A 22040-nucleotide genomic window follows, 5' to 3' on the forward strand; every position below is an offset into this window, starting at 1 on the left:
CGTCTTGATCCGAGGACGAATGATTACTGTCAGAGACTAGGGATTCTCCGTCGTTCAAGATGCATACACCGTTCGCGGCGCACACTCATGAGTACTTTTTCTTCCAAGCCTGATCCTCCACCATGCATCTGGACCAGCAATAGAAAATTGTCCATACCTAGACAATTGCCTGCTGGTCCCACCATTCAGCACCCTCTGATCTATCTCACTGATAGTGCTCAGCAACATACATTTAATTCGAATCTTTTGCATCATCACTTTGCACTTTTGAACTGTCGATCAATTCCGGACAAAGCCCCTTATCTCAATGAAATGATCACTGACAATAAGCTTGACATTTTTCTTCTCACTGAAACTTGGCAAGTTCCTGAAGATTTTCTACAGTTAAATCTACTTACGCCAGATGGATATAAGTATCTGTCTAGACCTCGACTCCATGGTAAAGGGGGTGGTCTCGCCATCATCCACCGTGATAACCTCCGTAGCAAGCAACTTGACTTTCACGAAACCAATACATTTGAATACATGGTTTTGAAGGCTGACTCTCTCATAATTATACTGCTCTATCGACCTCCTAAGGTCCTGTCCAACTTCTTCTCTGAACTCAGTGAACTGTTGACGCTCGCCTGCTCATTGTCATTTCCCATTCTACTGCTTGGTGACTTTAATATTCATGTTGATGTTGTCTGCTCTAACACCAATCAGTTACTTTCCATCTTCGAATGTTTTAATCTTACTCAGCATGTAAATTTTCCAACTCATACGCGTGGTCATACCCTTGATTTGATCTGTACATCAAGAGCCAATATCTCTACCATCTCTTCTACTGACACTGGTATTTCTGATCATACATTTCTTGATTTTAGTTTCAGCTTGCCTATGCGTAAGAAATGTTCAACAACTGTTATATCCTACCGCAATCTCAAAGCTGTTGATACTGAATTATTTTGTACCTCCATTGCTTCTTCTAATCTATCTGATGTCTTTGATATCTCTTCTCCCTCCCTGATATTATCTAACTATCACTCCATAATCTCGGATATCTTACATAAGCACGCTCCTGTTAAGACCAGAAGTGTCCCTTTCACACATTCCTCTCCTTGGTACACTCCTGAACTCCGTATCTTAAAGACCACTGGTAGACGGCTTGAGCGTCACTACAGAAAAACTGGCCTGACTGTTCACTATTTAGCTTTTATTGAACATCTTAAACATTACAAATCGGGCCTGAACTTGGCTCGTTCGAGTTTTGTATCTGCCACAATTAATAAATCAAGTAACAGACCAAAAGCATTATTTAACACAATAAACAAACTCACCAAACCTCCAACTCCTGTTACTCTAGCTTCTGATGAACTCTGTAGTTCATTCATGACTCACCTGCTAGAAAAGACAGATGCCATAAACCAGTGCCTCTCTAATGATGCTGAAAATATTAGTTATCTGCCGAACCAATCTGGACAGTCCCTGTCTTACTTTTCTCTGACTACTCCTTTTTCTGTCTCTGAGTTAATCTTGAAATCCAACCCTTCATCTTGTCGTCTTGACCCTGCTCCTACTCCTCTTCTGAAACTCTGCCATTCAGTTATCTCTGCAGCTATTTCTCACTTCATCAATGCATCTCTTACCTCTGCTTCATTCCCTCTGCCACTCAAAACTGCTGCTGTTACCCCTGTTCTCAAAAAAACCAACCTTGATCCCTCAGTATTATGCAACTATCGTCCTATTTCAAATCTACCCTTCATGGCTAAATTACTAGAAAGTACTGTTGCCTCCCAGCTTCAGTCTTTTCTAGTCGAAAATAAGCTTTTTGATCCTCTTCAATCTGGTTTTCGCCCTCTACATAGTACTGAAACGGCACTAGTTAAGGTAATCAATGATCTGCTTCTCTCTGCTGACTCAGGTTCTCTGTCTATGCTCCTGCTGCTGGACCTCAGCTCTGCCTTCGATACTGTCTCCCATCAACTACTCATTTCTCACCTTTTGGGTGTGGGTATTTCTGGTGCTGCTCTTTCTTGGTTTTCTTCCTATCTCTCTGATAGACAGTTCTACATTTCAGTTAAAGATTTTCGTTCATCTACTGTCCCCCTGAAGCAAGGTGTCCCACAGGGATCCGTTTTAGGGCTATTACTATTCATAATTTATATAATACCTCTTGGTCAGATCCTCAGCCGTCATGGTTTTAATTATCATTTTTACGCTAACGAAATTCAATTATATACTACCTGTACATCGACTCTATCTATCACAACTGACAAAATCTCTGCTTGTGTGCATGAAATAAAAGATTGGCTTCATTCAAATTTTTTAAAACTTAACATGGATAAAACTGAGATTATTTTTACCGGACCTCCGTCACTCACTAACAAAATTCCTACTAACTTCACCTGTGAGTTCGCTGGCTCTCACATCAAACCATCTAGTACTGTTAAAAGTCTTGGTGTAATCTTTGACTCCTCTCTATCTTTCCATTCTCATATTAATTCTATCACTAAATCAGCATTCTTTCATCTACACCGCATCGCTCAGCTCCGTCCCTTCATCAGTATCTCAGACGCTGAAACTGTCATCCATGCATTTATCACATCACGTCTCGATTACTGCAATGCACTTTTTTTGGCCTTCCTGCTAGCTCCATTTCCAAATTGCAATACATTCAAAACTCTGCTGCCAGAATACTCACCCACACCAAGCGTTCTGCACATGTCACTCCAATTTTGCATTATCTTCACTGGCTTCCCGTGGCTTACCGTATTAAATTCAAAATTCTCCTTCTCACTTTTAAATCTCTGCACGGCTTGGCTCCCCCCTATCTCTGTAATCTGCTTCACCCCTACGCACCGACTCGCTCTCTACGATCCTCCGACTCTAGCCTTCTCGTCGTCCCTCAACATCGCCTTGTTTCGATGGGGGGCAGATCATTCAGTGTTGTAGCACCCAAAATATGGAACTCTCTACCCCGATCACTCTGTTCTGTTAACACTCTCTCTGAATTCAAATCCATGCTCAAAACTCATTTATTTGCTGAATGTCATAACTCTTAAGTTGTACTGGAATGTTTTTATCTGTCTTTTTTTTTCTAATTTCTCATTTTCTTTACCTACACTATCTACCTACTGTTGTTTTGTCTGCTGTCTTTGTCCTCTGCCTTTATCGTTGCTTGTCTATTGTAAAGCGTCCTTGAGCTCTGGAAAGGCGCTATATAAATAAAACGTATTATTATAATAATATTATTATTATTAAACTTAAATACAGTCGCTTAAATATTATATTGTATGTCCATATTTACAGTACAGTTCTGGCAACCACCCTTGCCTCTATTTTTGGTACAAAATTATTTAGTTAAATTAAATTGAACAAAACAAAGAAAAATAATAATACCTTTTTTTTTAATTCAGCAGAAGACAAAAGTTCTCATAAAAGATTTATGGCAATAAGAGGGTCAAAACAACGGCACTTACTGAATACTCAAAGCTATAGAAAACATGCAATGTAACACTCCGAACGTGCCATGATAGAAGCGTGCACTCCTAACCGAGCTGAAAGAAACCGTCCTGCCGGGCAGGAAGTGTAACAGATGGAATATTCATCAATAGAACAAGAAGGTGAGAAAAGAAATCAAATCTTACGCGAGGATCTTCACCGCATGTCAACGGCACATTCTCGTGGAGAGGGGAGAAAGACGACGTCATTGCTGGTCTCTGATGCCCTGCGTGCACATTTTGGGTTGATCTCTTATAAATACAAGGGAAACAAAAGCACATGATTGACTCGAGCGGTCCCCAGACCCCTAAAGGCTGTAGACCAAGGAGCATCTCAATAAAGCCTAAATCCCTCAGCAGGAGTCTGAAGCTGGGACTGCAGATTTGAGGATAATGCCATGTATTGTTCTAGCATCACTTTCAAATCTTCTATTTATTTTATTCATTATCTCTTTCATTTACTACCTTGGGAAACAAGAATATTGCTAATTATGAATTTTAATAGGATTAGCGGATCTGTTGGCATCATCTCATCATCTTGAGAGTATTGTGCAGCCTAATTCATTCAGAAGAGAGACGATTAATCAACTGATGTGACTTGTGAGTGTTCTGCTTCATAAAGTTTCTCAGAATTCATAGCCCGGCTCATTTTATTCCAATAATGTCGTCTGCGAACCTGCGGTGAAATGTATGATATGAAACGCCATTAGATGCGAGTTCGACCTTCAGATCTGCCAGTGAGCAAACTCTTGTTTAGAATAATTAATATTTTACAGCAGCTCTGAGAAGATGGGCCACTTTATCAGCGCTGATAGCATCTTTCAATGTACAGACGCTCTTTGTAAGAGATGCAGCTGTTTGTCTAATGGATCGGTATGTGTTCCAGGAAAATGAAATAGATATAGGCAAGAAGGTAAGATGTACTGAAACAGATAGCATGTTTTATAGTAACTTATAGTACAGTAACTTCTCAGCAGAACAATGCTAATCTCTGGAAATGCATGCTAAGGTATCACAGCAACTCTTGCAAAAATGCTTTATTTTGAAGTTAAAACGTTTTTTCTTCTTTTCTTTACTTTTTTAAAACAACAAAAACAATCCTGGATAAATCTGCTTTGACACAAATTCAATTTGCTTGCCATGTTTTTTTTTGTTTACAAGATTATATGAAAAAACGCGATTTAAAATGATGTAAAAAAACAACTCTTGAAAAAAATTTGTTTGCAGGTAACTTGCATTTAAATGCTTTTTAAATAAAAAATTTATATATTTATTTAGAAAATATATTTAAATAAATATATTTATTTTACAGGTTTCCTAATAATAATAATAATAATAATAATGCTAATAACATATACTAACGTAACAATAGCATCTTGTTATTATTACTTTTGTTATTAATACTACAAAAAATAATAACGATAATAATCCTGGATAAATATCCTTTGGCAAAAGAAATGTATTATTAAAATTCAGTTTGCATTGCTAACAAAATATATAAATTATGTTTCCAAAATTCCATGGATGTGTTAAAAATGATGCATCAACTCTTGCAAAAATACTTATTTTGCAGTTAACTTCTAAATACAAAGTATTAGTAATAGTAGTAATAATAATAATTCTGTATAGATCTTGCCATGTGAATTTTTCCCCCCAAAATTCCATGAAAACGGTGCTAAAAATTATGTAAAAAAAACTCTTGCTAAAATGCTTCTTTAGTAAAAATGCTTCTTATATTTGTATAAAAATAAATATTTAAAACCTTAATAATGATAATAACAACAATAACCTAGATGAATCTGCATTTAAATTGGTTTCAAGTTTTAAAATTCAATTTGCCTGCAATATGAGAAATAAATGTGTGGAGAAAAAAATTATGTAAAACAAATGCCTTCTACAATCATAGGTGCCTGTATATCTGAGGTGTCCTTTCTAAATATAGTGTCACATGACAAATCTTATGTACAGAAGCCTAGATCAAGGGAGTGACACAGCTTACCCCATGCTCACCTCCACTATATCAGCACCCCCATAAACACACATGGTCATGCAGCTTAGAGCTGACACGGATTTTTGCTGAGCTGGCGAAATTGTCATAATCGTACTAATCCAATTTGCGCTGATGTTTATGTTCACATGTTCAGCAAATATTTACATTAAGCAACATTATTTGGCAGGTGACGAGATCGAGTCTGCCGGATAATGAGGAATAGAGCACTGTTTTTCCAGTGAGACACCAACTGGGACAAGGCAATATTAGCATAATATAAACATAATGAGTGACAATACAGGGAATGAGTGAAAATAAATAAATAAATGAATGCTTTATAAGATCAACAAAACTGCAATCAGTGAATTGCCTAGAGAGTGATCTTTACCTTTGATTAAAAGTGAAATACACCAGTGTGTCAGCAAGCCCATTAAGTCCAACTTGCCTGGCTTAGTTCATTAAGCAATTGATTTGATGACTGTTAGTGGTTTATTCGTTTTAGAGTCGCTTTCGCAATCATTTTAAGTTGGAAATGAAATTATGAAGCTAATTGCTTTTGTTGGAATTATCGCTCAGTATCAAACAATGATAGGCATCAAAATCAATATTCATACACTACCACACAAAAGTCTGGGGTTAGACTAGAAAATTGAATGCTGAAGAATTCTACTTTGCCATTACAGAAATAAAATATATTTTAAAAAGACAGTATTAAAACAGAAACGGTACCTTTAAATTACAATAATATTTCAAAATATTACTGTTTTAACTGTTTTTGATCAAATAAATGCAGCTTTGGTGAGTAAGATTTCCTGTGTTTTCAAATAAAAAAAATTAAATTTGTCTAAATATATATTTTTGAAAATATTTATATCCACAAACATATTATTCACTGATCTGATTCACATCTGATTAATTTAAATCAGATGTGATTTTTTTTTTTAAAACGAACTGTGTAGTACTGCACACAGATCATGTGTGAAATGGACATTTGTCTAATAACGTGTTTTTTAGGAAACTTAAAAAGTCAAATAAATCTCACATTAGAAGAATTTCAATATTCGCAATGTTACCTAATTAAATATAGTCAGCATTATCATTGTAAGTATTCAATTTACCACCCAGCCTTAATCAGAGCAGTTCTAGATTTGCCTGTGTGTACTGTAAGAACTCAATGTGAGATCCTATTTAAACTTTGACAACAATAAAATCCACGACAAACAGATTGGCCCATAATGCCAGCAGATGTCAAGGTCTTAAAAGTGCCCCTATTATGCTATTTTAAACATTCCTCATTTTAGATTGGAGCCTCCTACAATAGATTTACATGCATCCAAGGTCAAAAACACTATATTTTTTTCATAATATGCATTGCACATCACCTCATTTCTCAAACAGTCTGAAAACAATTTCAGTCTCCCTAAACCCCTCCTTCCATGCTAGTGCTCGTGAACGGACCTTCTAAATTGTAGTCAAGTTTGATTCCATTGACAATAAGTGTCTATTTATCATGTTAATGTACCCAGAGGTTCCAGCATCTGCCAAGAACCCTAAATAAACACTGTTAAAAACCTAATGGAAGATTGGTTGAGCCAGGTGTTGAAGTCTAAAATGAAAAATCATTTTAATTAATTCATTCATTAATTATTTTTTTAATGTCAGACTTAGACACCCGGCTCAACCATTGCTGTTGTCTCGCACAACCAGACATATTCTGGCCAAGAATTCTGATTGACATGCAAAGTGACCAGAAGTTCGATCTATTTGCTGTAGCCGACTTCACGAGCAGATACGTCTGAGGGCAATAATGATTGTCTGTGTTTTGTCAATGATATGCAATATGGAAATTGTCATCGGACTACAGAAAGAACATCTTACTGCCGCCATATCAAACCCTACTTGTGATAAAACAAGACAGAAGTATCGTTGAAAAAAAGTTTCGAAACAGAAGATAAGTGTGTGTGGAGGAGGAGAGCCAGACAGGCTAGCTTATACCTTTCATGTGGTTATGTGTTGGGATGTGGACTAACTTAAATCACACCAGCTAAAGCCTCCGGGATTTTCCAGCGTTGCCCCAGGGACCCGCTCCCCACACAGAGAACTCTGTGTTTCAGGAGTCATACTGATGTTCAAGAGCTGCCAGGAAGCTTTAAGATCTTTGCCAAGAGCTGTCTACCTCTCCAAGCTCTTCTGAACTGATACATGTACAAAGTGAACAGCTTTGATACGAGACAAAACCTGCTGAGCCCACCGAAAGGTGGAGAGAGCCGAGAGCCAAGAAAACAGCACAGACTTACTTCCGTAACATATTCCACATGACTCAAGAATGATCATATCAATCTGCAAATGAACAGAGAATCAAAGGGTTCAACAACAAACAAAACAACAAATAAATACATAAAATATATTAAAATGATTTAAATATATAGATAACAATATATTAGCAAGGGCTCAAAGTTAGAACTGGCCAACATACAGTATAATCAGCTAAATGAAAATGAACGTATGCCTATGGTATAGTGTTGCATATCATCATAACAGCATCAGCTGCTGATGTTTAAGAATGGGGAAGCACAGATGTCAGTTTTTAAGAGTAAAACTAACAAACAACGATGAGACACTTAAATGGACACATAGGCTCGTTTGGAGCGTTTGTTCTGGAACCTGCAGTGTTTTCTCCTTTAGTCTGGATTTGTTCAACTATATAGACTTTATGTAGCCTCACTGTGTTGTGATGAGACATCTGTCTTGCGGTTTGTATTCCCGCAGCATGAAGGTAAGATCTTACGGATTTATGAATGAACCGCTCATTTTAAAATCTTCCCCGGCTACTGACATTTGTTATGACATCCGCTTTTAACATTACAATGATCATGATAACTCTACAATAAGTAAATCCACCTCACCAAATAATTATTCTTTGGCAGTGATGCCATAGAAGTATACAGAGATAACGCAAAAACAGAACAGAATTCGAAAGATGACTGCGCGCTTGTTTCACTTGTGCATAGGGTCTATGAACATGCAGATTGCACTCGGATCCGCACCAAAAATATCAGTGTGAGATAGTCCGAACGTCGAACAACTCTGGTCTCATCCCGCTTGAAAACAAACTCTGGAGCGGATGGCTTGTGGTTGGAAAGCAGGCTGTATCACAATCTATGATTGTAATTACATATGTTGCATGAAAAGCAGCAGTGTTTGTTCTGCTAATGCCTCTCAAAATGAATCAAGGATTAACCTGGAGAAAAGACGAAGTGAAATGCCTATTTGAAATTTGGTCGGATGAACATACAGTGGTAGCCAAAATTATTAAAACACCTGACAGATCTGAAAATATTGAACTTTTTTGCCTCCGATCCATGATATCATTTCATAATGTTCATGAAACATGCAGATGGCTGCTCTGAGCACAACAAATATCAGATGAAGTGAATCATACTGTTTTTTTTCACTTTTAACTTTAATATTTGGTATGTCCACCTTTTGCAGCAATTATAACAGCACATCTCTCTGGCATAGTGTCCATATATTTTTTCCTGAGAAAACTAATGTTATCCCATGCGTTCTGCAAATGAAGCCAAAGGCTTTCCTTTGAATGCACAATAGATCTATCCAGTTTATTTTCTGACTCGGCCCAAATTTTCTCGATAGGGTTGAGGTCTGGACTTCGACGATACCAGTCCATCATTTTCAATGTTCCAGCAGTTTCCTTCGGTCGTAGGTAGTTCCGGCAATAGAAGAATGTTTAGGGTAATTTTCCTCTTGGAAAATAGCAACTGAAACCTTTTTAATATGCCAAGTGTTCTAATAATTTTGGCCACCACTGTATTTCAGAACAACTGTCACAAAACACATAAAAAGATCAATTAACCCTTGATCCTTGCTCAAAATTATAAAATAATATACAGGCACGGCAAAGCGATTCAAATTTTTGATCTAATTAACTACATGATGCGCAGATTAATCACACATCAACTTTGGCTGAGAAATTACCCCCACAAGATCATTAAAATTCATCATTGTGTTAAATGAAAAAAAAGCATAAAATAGGTAGCCTATTACAAAAAAGCTTTATAAATAAATATGTTTTATCTGATTTAACTTAAAAATTGTTCCCATTTACTTCCATTACAACTGCCTCACCATTTGTATTTATTTATGCATTCATTCATTTATATTAATGAGGGATAAGACGGAATTTCATGCATTTACATTTACTTAATGTTCGTGGTAATCATCATTATGCCACAAATGCTGTTGATTGAGCTGAACTTGTATTTAACCTGGAACACACTTGTCACTTCATTACATACAAAATATTAAGTGTAGCACTAAATTTGGGTACACAGGAATATTAATAATGAAGCAATACATTACAAATTCCATTGATAAACATACCATTGTTGCAATTCTGATTAAACATTCACTCTATATGCCTCTTTTCTACACATTATCAGCTTTTCCCTTTAGCTCTCATGTGACTGTTACTTCCTGGCAGTGCCATAATGTTTCATGCCGCTTGAGCAACAATTAAATAATGCTAATGTATTTCTTATGCCCTCCAAACACTGCTGCTGCTTGTTGGATTTTAGGTTTGTGCTGCAGTGGCCTACAATGCTGTGAAAAATGGCTTTCCATCAAAAGTTAATCTAAACATAGCGGCTTATGTAAGGCAGAGCAGCACTTGAAGATCTTTTGCCGCAAAGCCAAGGACTTATTGCTATTCGAAAAGAGACTAAGGACATTATTCAAACAAATCAGCAATGGAAATCATGCAAATTTATGCAAGGTTTGCATTTGAACATTGAGCACTAAGATTAATAGACAAAAAAAGTATCCACTTTCTTTTTGAAGCAAAGTAAAAAAGAGGAGAATGTATTAAGGAGCATCAGATGATGATTCAAGGCATTTTGCTTTTCATGTTGCATGCATCGGAATCAGCTTCTGAAAAGAGTACAACTTGTGTCCGCAAGATTTAAAGAGGCGCACAAAACTGGAATATCAAAATGATACATTTAGGGTTAGGGTCAACTGAATAAAATAAAAAAATCATAAAATGCCAATTAATTTACTACACTTAGTTCCATATAGAAATATCTGCCAAATATAGTAATTCAAATGCATTACATTATTGTAATGTCTTTGAAAGTAAAAGTAAGTCATTGAATGGATATTGCAAAAACTGGCTTTAAAAGTCAGCATATTCTTAATTTTGTTTTATGCAAATACATGAAAGTATATATACGAATACATTATCTGGGGCATGATTAATTGGACTTTTTATCTTTTATCTTATTACCTTTTACCTGTGTAAAACCTTTAGCTGTGTGTGTGTGTGTGTGTGTGTGTGTGTGTGTGTGTGTGTGTGTGTGTGTGTGTGTGTGTGTGTGTGTGTGTGTGTGTGTGTGTGTGTGTGTGTGTGTGTGTGTGTGTGTGTGTGTGTGTGTGTGTGTGTGTGTGTGTGTGTGTGTGTGTGTGTGTGTGTGTGTAAGTTTCCTCACTAAATAATTATTTTTGCTGTATTTCCTTATCTTTCATGTATTCTCTCTCAGTAAATGTTTTTGGTGTGTTTTCTTATCTCCTGTTAATGTCAGAAACTATAGACACTAGGTAGCATCTTCCAGTCAATAACCGTCTTTCATCAAGTAAAACATAACATTTTGTGGCAATAATAAATTTTTTGATAACAATGGGTAAATGGTAAATGGACTGCATTTATATAGCGCTTTCGTGTGTGTGTGTGTGTAATATATATATTTGTGCTGTCAAATCGATTAATCACGATTAATCACATCTAACAAAGGTTTTTGTATATATAATGTGTATTATTATATTTCATAAATATATACATATATATTTCTCTCCTGAGTCTGCTTCCGTAACAATATTTTAGCGCCATTCACTGGACATTAAACATTTAACTTTGAAACTGTCTTGAAACGTGCACAACGCAACGCCTCATATGTTCTATGTAAGCAAAAGCAAAAAAAGAAATATATATAAATAAATAAATAACGCAACACTTTTGTTTTTGCCCCCATTTTTAATGAGCTGAACTCCAAGATCTAAGACTTTTTCTATGCACACAAAAGGCCCATTTCTCTCAAATATTGTTCACAAATCTGTCGAAATCTGTGTTAATGAGCACTTCTCCTTTGCCGAGATACTCCATCCACCTCACAGGTGTGGCATATCAAGATGCTGATTAGGCAGCATTATTATTGCACAGGTGTGCCTTAGGCTGGCCACAATAAAAGTGCCACTCTAAAATGTGCAGTTTTATCACACAGCACAATGCCACAGATGAGACAAGTTTCGAGGGAGCGTGACATTCCATGCTGACTGCAGGAATGTCCACCAGAGCTCTTGCCCGCGAATTGAATGTTAATTTCTCTACCATAAGCCGTCTCCAAAGGCGTTTCAGAGAATTTGGCAGTAAATCCAACCGGCCTCACAACCGCAGACCACTTGTAACCACACCAGCCCAGGACCTACACATCCAGCATCTTCACCTCAAAGATCGTCTGAGACCAGCCACCCAGACAGCTGCTGCAACAATCGGTTTGCATAACAAAATAATTTCTGCACAAACTCATCTGCATGCTCGTTGTCCTCATAGGGGTCTCAACCTGACTGCAGTTCGTTGTCGTAACTGACTTGAGTGGGCAAATGCTCACATTCGATGGCATCTGGCACTTTGGAGAGGTGTTCTCTTCTCGGCTGAATCCCGGTTTTCACTGCACAGGGCGGATGGCAGACAGCATGTATGGCGTCGTGTGCATGGTTCGTGGTCAGAATGAACACAGATTGACATGAAAATATAGTAATCTCACCATAAATGCATTTAATTAAATTATACTACTATTTTTCACAGTCATTTTATTTTTAACTTTAAGCCCGGGGTAATTAAAGCAAGGAAAACTACACAGTACCTCAACAACGTTATAATGGCGTAGCTACTCGTCTCTTCGTGGATGTGGAAAAACAAGTTCTTTGTGACCCACAATATTTCTTATAAAAAAAGATTTAAATGCAAAAGAAAATGTATGAGATAGCTGCCTTTGTAAATTGAATGTTTTAATTTAAAATGTTTGCGATACTAACATGAGTAGGGCCAGATGTTAAATATTTTTGCCACTTGCTTGAGCAACTTAAGAATTAAATCTATACAGAAGTAATGCATTGAATAATACGTTTTTTAAGTGTATTGAGTATAAACGTGAATGCGTCTGTGAATCGCAATACTAAAACTTTTTTTATATTATTTTATAAAAGACGCTGATAATAAACATATTGATCTGAAATAAAAAATAGAGAGTAAATGTTGTGTTTGTGGTACAGCCGTAGATCAGTTGTGCACTGCAAACGCAGCATATGTGAAAGCACAATAGCTCCTGTGCCGCATACGCACTGCACACAGAGTATGTGTGAAACAGGCGTAAGACAGATCGTAAAATAATGAACACGGAGAATGCGAGCGCTGAGTGCTCAGGCTCTGGCGTTCTCAGCGTTGTCAAAATAAAAAGTCACAAGTGCTGCTTACGTCACTTCAGAGTTCCTACTAGCGGTGCGAATGCAACCAGGAAAATGTTCCTAAGTGAACCATTAGTTCTCCGGGAACCACCCTAGTGGCTGGTTCCTAGAACTAAGTTCTTAGAGCTACCCACTGCGAAAGACCCTAAGTTCATTACAGTTCAAAATATACCAGTAAATTGAAAAACTTTTAGCCAATCCAAAAGCTTTCTTCCCAAAGATGGCCGGTTCTGAAAGGTTGGATCACAAACATCTGTTGATATGGCCTAATGCAAAGGTCAGACCAAGCAGAACTGCTCTTCTGAGTACACTATATACCACAGTAAACAGAGACGACAGGGGAAAGACAGACAGAAAATCCTACCTTGCTTCACCTCAGTGTAATACCCCAGTCACTATGGTAAACCCGAAAAGGATACGGCCAGGCACGACCGGCTTTCGGTTGACAAGTGCGAAGGACAACTCCGTCTTCAAAAACACAGCAGAGGATTTAATGATGTGCTGCCCAAAGCGTAAGGTAGCCATAGCGGATCAGCAAGTTCTGTAAGACACAGAGTTTCACACAGTCAATGTCAAACAAAAGTGTCCTCAATGAAGAAAAGGAAAAACATTTCTAAAACACATTTGGCAGGCTCTTTAAATGTACTCTTTGTATTAATGTTGATTTCATAAGGTTTTGAAAAACTTAACATCATTTTCAAGAAAAGTTCAATTTAAATGTCAAGTAGGCCTATATAGTAATATTTTACTTACACTTTGAACACAAATTATATATTTTACAAGGTAATCATTACGTTTTTGGGTTGCACCAAATTACATTTTACAACCTGAAAATGTCATTAAAAAAACATCAAATGATCTGATATTGTATTGAAGACCTTGACATAGTCATGAGGGTCAGCAGGGATCCGCACTATGATATCATTTCCTGTTGTATGTTGTTGTTGTTGTTTCTGCATGTTTCTGTGTGTTGGTCGCACCACATGACTTTGATTTGGTATGAAATTTTTTTTCCAAATAAGTAGTGAAGCAGTTTAGATAAAATAACAGTAATATATAATAACAGATAAATATACATTCATTAAATTAATATACAATATAAATAATAATCGATAAACTAATAGAAAAATGTCTTTATATTGTTTAACTGAATTTTTGTATCACACTGAAAAAATAAATCTGATGTGCAATTTACTTTGTAACTATTTGTGAAATTTACTAGCAAATTGTTTCAAAGAAACTCCAATTAACGCATTGAATTAAACATGACTAAGAAGTTAGAGAAAAGTCAGAAGTCTTTTCTTGTAAAACATACTCTTAAAAAAAAAGAATTATATATATATATATATATATTTTTTTTTTCTTTTTTTTTTTTTTACTTTGTGAAACAATGTTAGGGCACGTTTTACAGTGCACCCAAACATCAAGTCATTGTATAAATTGCATTTTTTAAATTATTTGTAATGAATTAATAGGTTCAGACAACGTCATTAGCCCAATAGTTAAGGTTACCCGAGAAAACTAACATGCTAATCCTACATTATGTTAAATAAAGTTTTTGTCTACTCTTTTAATTGTTTGAGAAAAAACATTCTGCATTAATTAGGAATTATATCACATTTCTACTCTCATTTCAGTCTAGATGAAAGGCATCTCATATAGCAATACTTGAAGTAAACAAATTGATGCCGAGCTATTTTAAAACAGTCTCAATGGGAGATGTCAATGATAAAACGAATATCTGAAAAAGCGAGAGTTCAAACAAAGAACAATCTATAAAGCAAAAAAAAGAGGCATCTTGTCGCACTGGGAGGGCTTTTTAACGCCCACCATTACAAACAAGTATCGACCAAGATCAGCGGCCTCTTCCTAAATTTAGGCAACTTCTCCGGGGAATTTCAGTTCGCATTGATCAGCTAAAAATATATTAGTGCAGTCGCATTAACCATCCCAGGTAGAAATAAAAGAACAGTTCAACTGAAAAAAAAAGACAATTCTGCCATCATTTAGGTTACTCACCCGCACATCATTCGAAACACATTCAATTTTCTTTCTTCTATGGATGATGACAGAATTGTCATTTTTAGGTGAACTATTGCTTTTAACTGCTTGTAAACACCTAATTTGTCTTCTTTTTTTTACCGAGCGAAACAAATGTCAAATCAGTTCTGCATTTACTGTAACATAAGGAGAAAATAATGGAACAAAATAATTCATTGCCATGATTTCCTTATAAATGTAATTATATGTAATTACCACAGGGAGTTGTGTTTTTGTGTGTGCATTAACTATTAAAATGGGGTTAAAATAACCTCACAGATACACACACAGGCATAGGTGAACTCAAAATGACCCCACACAGATACACGCACATGCATGCGTGCAGAATTATTTACAGGCATACACAGAAAAATGAATATTCTTTCACTCTAAACGCACACGCGCGCGCACACACACACAACACAACGCAACACATAATTTAGGAAAACATGGCGAAAAGGACTCATACTGTGCGTTTGGATGCTATCCCAGAGGACGAAATCCAAAAAAGAGATGAAAATGAAGGAAAAAAAATGGAAAATGGAAAATGTGCGCACCAGCTGTCTCGGGCATTAGCCTCCTAAACAGATTCCAACAATTCCGCAATTAAGAATCACAATGCTGCAATTAGCGTGCCACAGTTTGCAATGACCTAATTAATGTGCATCTCCCGTGTGCTTAACAACACGCATTTGGCATTTTGTTCCACGTCAGGTATGGGAAAGCACATGCGCGTGGAATGAACCGTTACGAGAAACGGCTCTCCGCTGTGATCTGATATCAACATTTCCATCAAACGTGCTTCTGACTCTGCTCGCAGCAGTGACAGTCACGCATGATTCGCTGGGCGTGCGCTTGGCCTGCATTCCATGCAGCGTTATTGCGCCGGTTACGTGTTTAATCCTTATCTGTAACCTTGACTGCACAGATTGCTGCTCCAGCGTGTAATCGGTGAAATCCAGAAGCCTGCTCGTCGCTACTGATACATCATTTACCGGCAGACACAATAATCCCTAAACTAATTCAAACACACACACACACAGCCACAATGTAAGGTTCACCCAATGAAATTCAGCTCAAACATTTATTTTTAGGAATATGCGGGCATGATAAGCACTTATCAGAACAAATGGCGTTGGTATGCTATTTAATGTAATTTTGTTTTCTCCATATATTGAATTTTACATTAATCTCCATTAAATAAAGTGTTCCTGTGTTGTTTTAAACACAATCACAATCATATTGCATTCATTATTTCAATTTTTTTTTTTTGCACAAATCTCAATTGTTTTTGTTTTAAACAAAATATACAGGTACACATATCACTTACAAATTCAGCCTTTCTTCCGTCTGTAAATATCCTAAAGCTCTTTATATGTCAGAGCACTGCTCGCAGCCACAACATGTCATGACCCCTTAAAACAAAAGGTTGACTGCATCTCAACACCTCCTTGTTTTACACAGTGGCCTGTAAAGACATATCGACCACTACCCCCGTGTGGAATTGAGCTCAGGTGTTCATAACTGCAAAGCCACTGAAATCCCTGTGACAGTATGAAACACATACAGGAAACATTATATCCTCCATCGGAATACAACACACAGAGTCAAGGTCTTTTATGCATATGTTTCAATCCACTATGGCCTGATTAGCGCAAAACTAATGTGAATGCATTCAAGCACTGGGTGTTTTCCTTACAGCAACCTTTTATTTGTACTGAAATGCAATAGAATGAGTTCAATTACAAATTTAATTATACAGTTGATAACAATAATGGAAAATGGAAAAATAATATGACATATGTACAGTATGACACATAAAATTCAAAAGAGCATGTTCCCATCTTTCCAGAGCTCAAGGAGATGAGTTTAGTGTGATGACATAAAGCATATCTCAAAAGCAGACCTTAGGCTATATCCATGCGAGACCCATCTCCAATTTAAACACAAAAGCAATGATATGCCGCCCTAGGCTGAGCTGTCCCTTCTTTTTACCAGACTATAAACAACTATTAGGTTCAGTCCACCAAGCATTGAGCCCTAAATTGAATAAACTCAGTTGAATACTTCTCATTGGAGATGAAAAGAATGTCTCATCGAGGCCCAACAAACAAAGGCTTTCTGAGATTTCGTTTGGCATTTTGAATTCATATCCTTGGGTGATGTTAGTGATACAACAGATTAATCTTGTATGGCTCAGTGTACAAACAGAGCAATCTTTCGTCTTTATCAGTAAGTGTATCGAGCACATGCTGTAGTAGATCAGCTAGTATGTTCTGTGCTAACTCCCTGGCTGGGTCTCAAATTCTAGTGTGCAATGTTTATCTGTGGCATTTTTTATAGTCCATTAAGAAAGTGTGGTCACATTCAACTTTTGTTGCGTGAGAGCAAAATATTTCCTCACACAGATTTCACAATGGGTTCGTCGCATTGACCAACAGCTTGGTTTGAAATTGAATTCTGTGTAAGTATCACAGCTACACTTTATTTGGTTGAAATAGGGCTTTAAATAATTTGTTTAATATGTTCAAGTCTGTAACATTGCCGAGACAACTGCCCATATACAGTATACCTTTTACATCAAGACTTCTCTTTCACATTTAGCTTGTTTAAAACTTACTGTTCTCTCTCTATTAAGGACAAGAGCATTTGCACGTCTTGTTAATGTCTTATTACAATGTAATAGCATTGTAATAACAAGTTGGGTTTGAATGGCAAGACTATGGCATTGATGAATGAACTTTTAGCGGACTGCTGATGGAGTGTGGCACAGCATAAAACTAATCATGATGAATAACCAATGATTTACCACACAGAAAGCACCTCAAGGTGAAGAACATACACGTTTGATTCCATTTTCCATCCAAACATGGCCTTTGGCACACTGCATTTCATCTACCTGGAACGAGAGGAAAAACAGCTCCCAAACATACACAGCAGTGGGCTTCAGCTGTCAATTTAGCTTGCCGATAACTAGAGTCTATTCAGGTTGCAGATGCATCCAGACAGAGGGCTAGAGGGAGTTCCCGTGTTTTGAAATGCTATCAGAAGAAAAGCAAGTGTTGAAACGTCGTCTCATTAAGTTTTATTTGCAGGAGAGGTTTGGTAGCAAATAAGATCCCACAAGTACAGCTACATCAATAAGGCAGTAATGAAAGATTTCATCACCGGTTTAATGCTGACTGCCGATCTCTCCTGGGTGCATTGACAGTAATGGAGTCAGACATGCGTGCGTGCGTGCATGCATGCGTGCGTGTGCATGTGGGCACGTTTGCGTTTATGTGTTATTATAATAATGACTAATTAAATGTGTTCACACCAAGAACCTGTGATATACACAAAGGAAAAGGCAAGGCATCTGGATGTAACATGCTGCTTTGTAAATTATAGTATTGGTAATTATTTATACTAACATAAAAAAACAGATTAATGCTTGAATGTGCTTTTTAAAATGAGCAAATGACCTTACAACCTTTCTCAAAATCGTCTGAATGCTCTTGCACAGATGGTTGAATAAAGCTCTACACTTACAGGTGGTTTGGTAGCATATCTCTGTGTAGAGCTCCGTGTTAAGGTCGGAGGCGTTGCCAAAATATTTTTACCATTTTAAATACAAGCAAGAAATCCATGCATTCCTTGAGCCTCTGGTAAATTTGAAAATCCACATGGGTTATTTTTAGACAAAGGTGCACTGAGGTCCTGTCCAAAACACCACCCTAAACCCTTTACAGTACTACACGTATGCCTACTGATTTTGATTATGTAAAAGCATAGACTGTGGAAATTATAGCAATATCTGGGAGCTGTTTAATAACTATGATTAACGTATTCCCCAACTAAAAGTGCAATAATTTAGCTGGCCGTGTGATCTCAACATGACGGCCACCATGACAAAGGACCACCATAATTATGTCAAACTTACTTTATTACAAAAACAATTTATAATAATAATAATAATAAAGATTCAAAACAAAGTTCCTTACTCTATATCTAATATTGTGGCATAGTCAACGCAGCAAATTCAAATAAACCCAATTAGAAACCTACATGGCAAAATCTTTCAAGCTTTTGTGAAATCCAATGCATGGATTCATATTGAAATCACTGGATTTCACCCTCAAAAATGTACAGAACAATGTGACAATGCCTTATGATTCTGTTTTGGATGGCATCTTCTGGCGAGATGAATGACTAGTTATTGCGGTGCATTATGGGACCGAATGAGTGCCCTCAAGAATGTCTACTATGATTTCGTACATCATTATAAAATTCCTTTCCCCTCAAAATGTGCACTATATAAAAGGTCGGTATAAGGAGTGCTTATTTGGACAAACCGGCTCTAAATGTTATTTTTAACTCACATAAAACAGACCACTTTTTGATGCCACTATATTGGCCCTGAAATTACACTTTAACATATCAAAAATACTATTGATTTCTTCAATGCATTTTAAAGTGGATGCGTTCTGCTCCTTTAAATAAACAATACATGTACTACAAAATTATAATTTTTGACTTATGCTCATCTTTTATTATAGCCAAAACACTACCATCTATGTTACAATATAGGTAAGTCCCAGATGTGCAGGGAAAATTTATCTTATATTCTAGACAAACATTTTCAATTTGGTTCCCATATTCCCTCGGCAGATCCACCTCTGTTATTAAGATGCGGCTCATCCAATCTGCCACAACAAAAGGAAACGTCTGATTAACAGACGCTGCTGGACGAAGGAGACATCGAATTTAAGCTTGTTTTAATTCAAAAAAACTCTTACAATGTAGCCTATATCACCTGTGTTTAAACACCGCCGCACTGAGCGTCTGTATAGAAATCTTATTTAGATCCAATTTTCTGATCAGCAGTGGCTTACCAGTAAAACTGTCAGGACGCTCTAAAGTTATCACACCATCATCTCATCCGCAGTCCAAAGAATCATCACGTGGAAAAATATCAAAGGACAGAATGTAGATATAGTCGTCTTTTAAAAAGTGCAGGCCTACAGTGGAGGACACGGTTTAAAGGTGCTCTAAGCGATGTCGGGTGACATCCCTTCTTGTTGACGTTCGAAGTACTGTCAAACAAAACGAAGACCCTCCCTCCCTCCTCCTCATCCCGTCTCCTCCCCCTCCCTTCCGTGCCCATACAAGGACGCAATAATAACAAGATAACTTTAGCTTCGCGTTTCCAAGTGAGCATAAACAACGGCTCCGTCGTAAACAAATTTAGTCAAAGTTGTCAATAGTCTATAAATGAACATTCAAATTCATAACAAACAGTGGGTGAAAACAATCATTCACACAAACTGTCGCCCTACTGTGAGTTTGCTTGATCATTTACAATAGAGATCGATCGCTAGCTGCTATAAACCTGTGTTGTATTCACCAAAGTTAACGCTGATTGCATAGTTCTGGCTAATTATATCCTTATGTTGGTTAGGCGAACATGCAGGCAAAAACAGAGCTGTTGTCGGATTGGAAGCCCTTCTGCCGGCGGAGTTCTTGCCACCTTTCGAAGGCTTCTCCGGTGTAAATTCGGGACTTGGCGCGTTTCTTATCCTTTTTCCCTCTTTGCTGTTTGTTCATTGGAACGTTGTCTCTTTGGTCGTGTGTCGGCCATGTCAAACTTAAAGAGAATATAATTCAATCTTCCCTCTTCATGCTTCTCTCTCCTCAACACCCCGCAGACTGGGTACGCGCACTAACCCCCCAAACCCCACCCCCAAGTCCTTCTTGTCGGTTATTGGCTGGAACACTGTTTGTTATGTTTCGTGGTGCGGGTTGCCCCAGTTGCCCCATTTGTGGAGCCTGGGGAGTCTGCAGAGACCGTGTTTTTTAACAGTGTGTTCAGGGGACAGGCAGCTAGCGGATAGTGAGGAGATGTTTGCTGTATGTGACAAAAACGTGTGACATCGCTTAGAGCACCTTTAAGTCTACAGCACAGACTTTGATAAGAGCAATGGAACATGATGGTTTTCATTGAAATGTACTCGGATTTGTGCGCAGGGCATCAACAGCCGCGGGTCTTGTGGCCTCTGAACGCCCCCACAAGCTCATCTTATTTGTTATTCTTATTTCCAGAAGCTTCTCCTGGTGAGTTGCTAGGTAGATAATGAACAATAGACAAGCCTTTGTGTAAATTCGTGGAGCATTTACGACAAAATCAATCAGCCGCTCAATGCGGCTCTGAGATGACTTGGTCTGCGTGTCTGTAGTGTTCAACACGGCACATTTGTATTTGAAATTTTTTGCCTGTAGCATGTTCAAAGATAACGCTTACAGCTGATCTGTGGCTTGTGGTGATTTTGATCTTGGATCCTATGAAGGAGTGCCAGGCTGCTGACTTAAAGGCCAAAAGCATTAATGTTCACGATCTAGAAAGAGGTACTGTAACGCATCATGAATCAGTCACAGCTGTATATGGAATGGCTGCGCATGGGGCTGAACTTTGACCTCCAGCCAGTACTAAAAGTTAACCCATGACACCAGTGTCATTATGTATTGCATCTTTAACACTAGTTACTAGCTTATGTGCAAACAAATAAGACATTTTAACCTTATAAAGGCGAGTGATGACGGCCATGTATTTTCATACATACTATATCCATCTGAGGAGGAAAAATTATGCAGCTTGCAGAAAAAAAACGAATCAACTGTACAAATAAGTAACTTTTTACATTTATTCAATGTCTGATTTTTGATTTTGAGTCCCTCAATTGTACTCAGTGTAAAATGGGGATCACAAAATCAGACAGTCACTGCTGGAAAGAGTTTAAATATGCAGAAAATGCTGGAAAACCAATGAATGTGCAGGACCTGGAGGATTTTTTCTGAAGAACATTGGTCAGTTTAATTACTCAGGACAAACAAAGGGACTCATGAACAACTAGGTAACGACGCAGATTGAAAATCAATGAAACTTTAGAACAGTATTTTTTTATAAATTCAGCTTTTATTTTGTCTTGTGGACTATATGTAAACATGTGAAATAT

The 22040-nt window shown here is 37.3% G+C and overlaps 1 protein-coding gene across 5 annotated transcripts in view; it reads right to left on the minus strand.

Moving 5' to 3' along the window:
- fhit (fragile histidine triad diadenosine triphosphatase) overlaps positions 1 to 22040 on the minus strand; it is a 371924-nt gene that overhangs the window by 247591 nt on the left and 102293 nt on the right. For all 5 annotated transcript variants that reach the window (XM_077202667.1, XM_077202671.1, XM_077202668.1 and 2 more), the window contains one exon: positions 13428 to 13549. In XM_077202667.1, the coding sequence (XP_077058782.1) occupies positions 13428 to 13533 (106 nt within the window). In that variant the 5' untranslated portion in view covers positions 13534 to 13549. The remainder of the gene's footprint in view (positions 1 to 13427; positions 13550 to 22040) is intronic.

Source organism: Siphateles boraxobius, unplaced genomic scaffold (assembly GCF_051911475.1).
Source record: "Siphateles boraxobius isolate OS27281-9 unplaced genomic scaffold, OSU_SipBor_1 5, whole genome shotgun sequence".
NCBI lineage: Eukaryota > Metazoa > Chordata > Actinopteri > Cypriniformes > Leuciscidae > Siphateles > Siphateles boraxobius.